Below are 8,725 nucleotides of genomic sequence, written 5' to 3'. Positions count from 1 at the left end.
CTGCAATTTCTGTTACAGCAGCTCTTTTGTGGGAATGGGCCAGACAGGCTAACTTCTGCTCCCCCTGCACATTAATGAGCCTTGGGACCCCATGACCCTGTGGCTAGTTCACAGATTGCCCTTTTTTTGTAGGAACTAATGTCTACATAGCCATCACAGCTGATTACTCTTGTCATATCTTTACTGCCTAATATATCCCGCACATTAGCAGTGCTCATTCCACTTAGTTAATATTATGGCTGTTCAATCTATTTATATATACAGTACAGACCAAAAGTTTGGACACACCTTCTCATTCAGAGTTTTCTTTATTTTCATGACTATGAAAATTGTAGATTCACATTGAAGGAATCAAAACTATGAATTAACACATGTGGAATTATATACATAACAAAAAAGTGTGAAAATGTCATATTCTAGGTTCTAGTCACCTTTTGTTTGATTACTGCTTTTCACACTCTTGGCATTCTCCTGATGAGCTTCAAGAGGTAGTCACCTGAAATGGTCTTCCAACAGTCTTGAAGGAGTTCCCAGAGATGCTTAACACTTGTTGGCCCTTTTTGCCTTCACTCTGCTGTCCAGCTCACCCCAAACCATCTCGATTGGGTTCAGGTCCGGTGACTGTGGAGGCCAAGTCATCTAGCGCAGCACCCCATCACTCTCCTTCTTGGTCAAATAGCCCTTACACAGCCTGGAGGTGTGCTTGGGGTCATTGTCCTGTTGAAAAATAAATGATAGCCAACTAAACGCAAACCGGATGGAATAGCATGCCGGTGCAAGATGTTGTGGTAGCCATGCTGGTTCAGTATGCCTTCAATTTTGAATAAATCCCCAACAGTGTCACCAGCAAAGCACCCCCACACCATCACACCTCCTCCTCCACACCAGCACACCTGTGAAGTGAAAACCATTTCAGGTGACTACCTCTTGAAGCTCAACAAGAGAATACCAAGAGTGTGCAAAGCAGTAATCAAAGCAAAAGGTGGCTACTTTGAAGAACCTAGAATATGACATATTTTCAGTTGTTTCACACTTTTTTGTTATGTATATAATTCCACATGTGTTATTTCATAGTTTTGATGCATTCAGTGTGAATCTACAATTTTCACAGTCATGAAAATAAAGAAAACTCTGAATGAAAAGGTGTGTCCAAACTTTTGGTCTGTACTGATATATATGTATATATTATATATATATATATATATATATATATATATATATATAGATACATACATCTTATCTTATGTATACTGCAATGATATGACAGAGCAGTCAGTCAATCTACGTTTTTTTATGACATAGTAAATACATAAATACATGTACTGTCTGCAGAGCTTATGAATGCAGACTGTGTTTGAAAGTCCGAAAGATTATTACTTGAGCCTTGTTCTTTGTTTTTTTCATAGCAAATTCCAAAGACATAGCTGCTTTTTTTTTTTTTTCTTGCACCCAGATTTACTCCATTGGCGCTGCTGCTTCATAAGTATCTTCAGCTTTAAAACTCTGAAACAGCTTCCATTTACACATCTGTCTTGGCACTCAGAGAACTGTCCTCTGTTTTGCCTTCCTCACGATTTTTCACATTGTCTGCTCCATTATTTTTACATGGCAAATGAAGGAGAATCTGACGGAATTTCTTGACAGCAAAGAAATAGACAAGTGGGTCTAGGGCAGCATTTAGGGTGCTGAGGCAAGAGGTAAAGCGGTTTGCTAAAGCTAAGCCTTGTCTTAAGTCACAGGGAGAAAGCATAGCCGCACTTTCACCTCCTGGCATCAGGACATGATAAAGTGCCCGACTAAGATGGTATGGAACAAAGCAGATCAGAAAAATAGTAAGAACCAAGAGCACCATCTTCACAGCACGCTCCTTGGGTCTCCTATCACCTCCTTTCCGAAGTCGCCTCAATATAAGTCCATAGCAAGTGACTGTGGCCAAGAATGGGATGGCAAATGCTGCACTGAGTGATGACAATGCCCGCAAGGATGGTGTTTCACGATAAAGCAACCGACAAACAGTTTCTTCTGTTGCTGATGCCCGGCCTAACAGTAGCGGTGCCGTAGCAAATGCTACAATAGCCCACAAAAAACCACAAGTCAAATGAGCATGTAATGGTTTTCGGAACTTGACTGAGTTAAGTGGATGCACAATAGCCAGATACCTATCAATGCTTATACCAGCCAAGAAGTAAAGACTGGCATACATATTGAGGTAGAAGACAAAACAAGACAGCCTACATGCCAATGAACCAAAGGGCCAGCTATTTCCAGACAGGTGATAGAAGAGCCGAGTAGGTAAGCTGAGCAATAGGAAGAGATCTGATAAGGCGAGGTGAAGGAGAAAGATGTCAGAGGGTGACTTAGGCTGGCGGTCTCGCATGAAGAGTGACAGGGCGACAATGTTTCCTAGACCTCCTACAAATAGGCCCAGCACATAGCATACAGACAACAGGGCATTCTCCAACCATGTTTCTTGGACACACGGATCCACCCATCCCAGATTGGAGGAGTTATCCAACATTTTGTCCTCAGAAATAGTCACTGTCACCAAGATTCTTCAGTACCACTCTGAAAAACAAATACATTAGTCATTTCACTCCAAGTTCTTATATATTAAAAGATCCCAAGTTCTTATATATTAAAAGATCCTAAGTTCTTATATGTTAAAAGGAACCTGTCACCTATTTCATGCTGTCCAAACATATTTTTAAAAAGTCACTAGAAATGGGGTAGGAAGTCACGGGGGGGGGGGGGGGGGGGGGGTCCTCATCCCACTGGCATTGAGTGATGGATCTCTTCTCTTCCTAGGAATGTATATTCAGAGATGTATTACTCAAGGCCAGCAGAATGGAGAGAAGCTGCGTGGGACCTCCTCCTGTGACTACTTAGCCAGGTCCTGACAGCTTTTTGTAAGCGAAGTGTCCTGGCATCCCACTTGTATCTGTTTCATGCTGTGTGTGGTTTGGGCAGCATGAAACAGGTGACAAGTTTCCTTTTAAATGTATTATTTGTCTACGCCAGCTCTAGTTAATTAAGAGAGATTACAAATCATAGCCATTGTAATGTGCTGATGATATATATATAAATATATATATAATCCCAAAATAAAGCAGCACTACTTATCCAGTCCAACCAAAAAATTGGTGCCAGCGTCCCAAAGGACTTGATCAGAGTCCATCCAAGATAAGAACCAGATACAGGCGCAGCACTCCAACAAAATAAGTGATTTAATATCTCATGTCAGCATTACAACGTTTCAGCTCCTCCTGGAGCCTTTTTCAAGCATGCTTGAAAAAGGCTCCAGGAGGAGCTGAAACGTTGTAATGCTGACATGAGATATTAAATCACTTATTTTGTTGGAGTGCTGCGCCTGTATCTGGTTCTATATATATATATATATATATATATATATATATATATATATACATACATACATATATATACATTTAAAGCCTAGAAATTGTTTATAGCCATCGTCTAAATAATATAGAATCAGATACCATTAAAACCTGGTTTAATCAATCTATCGGCCATTTGGACCAAATGTATCCTGTTATTGGACCCAATTCATGAATGGCAGCATCTAGACATGAGTCCCACTGATCACAACTTCTGACATGTCTCTATGACATGTCAGAAGTTATGTGTATGTTTATTACATGTACACTTTTCAAAATCGTTACTTGCTGTTAGTGAATGGAGATATTATTGCTTACATTTAGAGTCTGAAAGTCGTCCCCCCCCCCCCCCCATTAGTTTACAGGAGATCAGGTATAAAGGAAAGAGCTGTCAAACATGTCTGAGAAGTTTAAGCATATTTAAGAACTGTAAAATTAAATGTACAATCTAAATGACCTGCTACAAAATATCACTAATGTGTTTTTTTTTTTTTTTTTTTAAGGTACAGATTTTGAAGGACATTCTGTGAATTTACAAATACTTGCCGACCATGTTGGGAACCTGGAGTTTAGAGAACAAACAATATGTACAGGGTGGGCCATTTATATGGATACACCTTAATAAAATGGGAATGGTTGGTGATACTAACTTCCTGTTTGTGGCACATTAGTAAATGTGAGGGGGGGGGGGGGACTTTTCAAGATGGGTGGTGACCATTGTGGCCATTTTGAAGTCGGACATTTTGAATCCAACTTTTGTTTTTTCAATAGGAAGAGGGTCATGTGACACATCCAACTCATAGGGAATTTCACAACAAAAATAATGATGTGCTTGGTTTAAACATAACTTTATTCTTTCATGAGTTATTTACAAGTTTCTGACCACTTATAAAATGTGTTCAATGTGCGGCCCATTGTGTTGGATTGTCAATGCAACCCTCTTCTCCTACTCTTCACACACTGATAGCAACACCGCAGGAGAAATGCTAGCACAGGCTTCCAGCATCTGTATACACTGCTATATACTACTATATACACCACAGGAGAAATGCTAGCACAGGCTTCCAGTATCCATAGTTTCAGGTGCGGCAGAATGGGCAAAACAAAAATTGGAACAGGACCCTCAGTTTACGCAGAAGATTTTGTTCAGTGATGAGGCAAACTTTTATGTGAATGGTGAAGTTAACAAACAAAACCACCGCTATTGGTCTGACACTAACCCACATTGGATAGATCCCTCCAAGACTGTTGGAACACAAAAATTGATGGTATGGTGTGGTATATGGGGTACAAAGATAGTGGGGCCATTATCATCAATGGAAACCTCAAGGCCACTGGATATGCAAAATTGCTACATGATGATGTGTTTCCCTCTTTATGCACTGAAGCTGACACGTTCCCTACGTTCTTCCAGCAAGATGGTGCACCACCACATTATGGGTGTCAGGTCCGAGCATTCCTAGATGAACAGTTTCCTGGAAAGTGGATTGGTCATTGTGGGCCAGTTGAATGGCCCCCAAGGTCTCTCGATCTGACCCCCTTAGACTTTTATCTTTGGGGTCATCTGAAGGCAATTGTCTATGCTGTGAAGATACGAGATGTGCAGCACCTGAAACTATGGATACTGGAAGCCTGTGCTAGCATTTCTCCTGCGGTGTATATAGTAGTATATAGCAGTGTATACAGATACTGGAAGCCTGTGCTAGCATTTCTCCTGCAGTGTTGCTATCAGTGTGTGAAGAGTGGGAGAAGAGGGTTGCATTAACAATCCAACACAATGGGCAGCACATTGAACACATTTTATAAGTGGTCAGAAACTTGTAAATAACTCATGAAAGAATAAAGTTACATTAAAACCAAGCACATCATTGTTTTTTTCTTGTGAAATTCCCCATAAGTTTGATGTGTCACATGACCCTCTTCCTATTGAAAAAACAAAAGTTGGATTCAAAATGGCCGACTTCAAAATGGCCACAATGGTCACCGCCTATCTTGAAAAGTTTCCCCCCTCACATATACTAATGTGCCACAAACAAGAAGTTAATATCACCAACTATTCCCATTTTATTAAGATGTATCCATATAAATGGCCCACCCTGTAGAAAACAATCATCTAAGAACACTTCATTCACCTACAGCAAGCAGAAATCATGAAAATGGTGAGAAACTGACACCCAACGTATATTACATAGCTGCAATACTGTATTTACATAAAACCCCTTTAAATGAATTAGCTTGAATGTTTATCCTGTGACTAAACACTGCTGAAATTGCATCTGTTTGGTGAGTGCTGGGAATTCTTCACTTTACATTGTACAGGACTTGATGCCACCACGAGCACCACTACTATTGCAGCAGTACTGACATTTATGACCATTGGAATAATGGTCATAAATGTCAGTACTGCTGCAGTAGTAGTGGTGCTCGTGATGGCATCAAGTCCTGTACAATGTAAAGTGAAGAAATCCCAGCACTCACCAAATAGATGCAATTTCAGTAGTGTTTATTCACATCAAGCCATTGAGTGTTTCCACTCCAAAACTTATCCTGTACCATGGCTTCATGTGAATAAACACTACTGAAATTGCATCTATTTGGTGAGAGCTGGGATTTCTTCACTCTACACTTTACATATTCCAGCCAGTGACATTACAAATAATATATGTCATTTTTTTTCTACATAAAGGAGTTTTATGTTATAGAAATATGTAATCAATATATAGTTAATATATATGAGGCAAAGTGATTGCACTGAAGAAGGATTATAGAAGGCTTTACTCCCCCATACACCAAGCCTCTCAGGGGACTTAATTTGAAAAACAGAGCTCATTTCTTCCATAACGGTCCTCAGGTTGTGTGCGGTATTGCATCTCAGTTCCATTGATGTGAATGGAGCCATGTGCAGTTTTTTTTTTGAGAAATTAACTATGATCTCTATTTGTGAATAACCTATTTAAGTTAATAAAACTATTAAATCTTAGCAGACTTGACAATACGAGCATCACTATAATAGATAATATACTTACAGTCTTATCGGTCTCTTGCTCTTTCCCCAACTGGACTTCTCTTCTCCGTCCTGTAGTTTAAGTAGGATGGCGTGTATGTCTTGGGGTAGTGAAATAGACTCTTTCATCAGAGGGGAGGGTATCCCCCACATTCCTGTCTTCTTCTTCACCCCGAACAGATAGGCACAGCAACATTTTTTATTGTAGGACAAAGAGAGGAGTGTGTCCCAGAACGGATGAGTGCACTGTTGCCATAGAAACTTAGGGGGGTACATGTTCAAGGGGGATATGACTTTTTGTCCATAGAGACTATCATCCCTTGTGTGCTATATAAGCTGCTCATCGGAGAGCCCCCCCCCCCCCTCTGGTATCTTCTGCACTCACACATAGCATCTTGTTCTACCATCCAGCACAGCTGCAGACGCATCGTGAGAGTGTATTCTGGGCTATGCTGGAGAAAATAACCAGCTATATTTTTGGAAATGGGTCTGGAGACGTCTCTTGTAGAAGTCACTTGTAGTCGATAAATGGTTCACAAATAACAAGGGCTTATATTGATCCACTTATTTGTTAGATGATAAAGTTGTAGCACAATCTCTGAGAATCAATAACCTTACACCAGCCAATAAAACAGAATGAAGAGACTGATGCAACAGTACAATAGTGCATAACTAGTAATAAAACATCATTTGTTCACTGTATCTAAATACTCTGGGCAATTCTGCATCTCTTGGCAGCCCTCCCTTCCATGCCCCTGCTAAAGTAAAGTATCATTGTTTGGCTCAGCCAAGAATATAGTGCAATATTGCTAATCATATGGGGAATGTGCTGACATGATTCAGGGATATATACTGGTGTCAGCTACTGATATTCTAAATGGAGGGCGTTACAATAAATTAAATACAGGCGGATAGAGAACTGTGGACAGTATCATCCTGACAAGGTGGTTTATCACTATACCTAAAGCTGGCTCATGTCCCAAGAAGCAAAGAGCTTATATGTAGGATAGAGGCAGTGGGGGAGGCCTTCTCCTGGCCTGGATGTAAGAAAGAGGCAAGCAAGTCCAAGAGAGGTCAGAGGGTAGTCAAAATAACAAGAAATGGGCATCAGAAAAAGAGCACAGTAGAGTCCATAGCTGTATTAGGTGCAGGGACTCAGCAGAAGATTACAGAGGAGAGTTTTGTGACAAAAAACAGGCAAGAGAAAGCATATGGCCGATTAATAAGGATATATTTCTTTGCAGATGTTGAATTTAATGGATAATAGTTGTGGAAATTCTGCAGGAAAATCCGCACGTGTGAACGTACCCTAATGCTGTCAGCCAGTTACTGTGTCAGTCACGGATCGGCTTAGTGGGCCGTCACTGCGCAAGATGAGTCCCTGTTGGAAGTAGCAGCCGGAGTGTTCAGTGGGGAACAAATAGACTTCACAGGGGGATCCCTGAGGGAGCGAGGTATGTAAGTAAATTATCATTTTAATTATCATTGGAGCCCCAGCAATATAAAAAAAAAAAACACCAGGAACAAGGACACAAAAGCAGGACTGGAACATGTGTCAGAAAGCTGGCAGAAGTTACATAGACAAAGCACATTCCTTCTGGGAAAATGTTCTATGGTCTGCTTGTTGCCCTGTGTGGGGTGTTTGTGAACACTATTGGGGAGATTTATCAAAACCTGTCGCTTCAGCACCTAAAGTCGACTTCTGGTTCCGGCGCGGGCATGTGAGACTGAGGATGTGCTAGCTCCTGCACTCCAGAGCTCATACTCGCACCATACCGGCCTCCACGTGAACCTCTCTTTCCGGAAACCCACTGCTGGAAATAACATTTTGAGATGGGATAGTCATCATCCCATCCCATTAAAGAAAGGGATTCCGAAAGGCCAATACCTGAGAGCACGCAGGAACTGCTCAAATGAGTTATCTTTTAGAACTGAGGCTGATCAAATGAGAGACAGATTCAAACAACGGGGCTACCCGGATAAGGTATTGAAAGAAGCCTATGTGAATGCTAAACAACAGATGAGGACGCAGTTGCTACAACCAAGAGAACACTCTACATCAGTAGAAAATCATTCTCGTATTATCGCAACCTTTGATGCAGCAGCAGGTGAAATTAGTCAGGTTATCAAAAAATATTGGCCAATATTAAAATCTGACACACTTGTGGGCTCACTGGTAGAAGATCATGCCTCTATTACCTACAAGAGATCCAAAAACATCGGGGACATTCTGGTACATAGTCACCTGACCACACCACAAAAAATGGGATGTTGGTTGGATGTAAAAACTGTAGGTACCTATAAATGTGGGTCTTGCAAGGCTTGC

General features: G+C 40.9%; 1 protein-coding gene across 1 annotated transcript; it reads right to left on the bottom strand.

The window, feature by feature from the left end:
• Positions 1-1,277: 1,277 nt before the first annotated feature.
• On the bottom strand, positions 1,278-6,655 carry GPR17 (G protein-coupled receptor 17). Its single transcript, XM_056564745.1, has 2 exons — positions 6,422-6,655; positions 1,278-2,565 (listed from the first exon to the last, which is right to left on the bottom strand). The coding sequence occupies exon 2, from the start codon at positions 2,516-2,518 to the stop codon at positions 1,520-1,522; it is 999 nt and encodes a 332-aa protein (XP_056420720.1). The 5' UTR covers positions 2,519-2,565; positions 6,422-6,655; the 3' UTR covers positions 1,278-1,519.
• Positions 6,656-8,725: the final 2,070 nt, after the last annotated feature.

This window comes from Hyla sarda, chromosome 3, assembly GCF_029499605.1.
Source record: "Hyla sarda isolate aHylSar1 chromosome 3, aHylSar1.hap1, whole genome shotgun sequence".
In the NCBI taxonomy this organism is placed as follows: domain Eukaryota; kingdom Metazoa; phylum Chordata; class Amphibia; order Anura; family Hylidae; genus Hyla; species Hyla sarda.
Note: the sequence above shows the minus strand (reverse complement) of the source record. Positions and strands in the feature narration are given on the sequence as shown.

Bases quoted from the DNA above. Each gene is read 5' to 3' on its own strand.
- GPR17 (XM_056564745.1), bottom strand. From the start codon at position 2,518: ATGTTGGATAACTCCTCCAATCTGGGATGGGTGGATCCGTGTGTCCAA.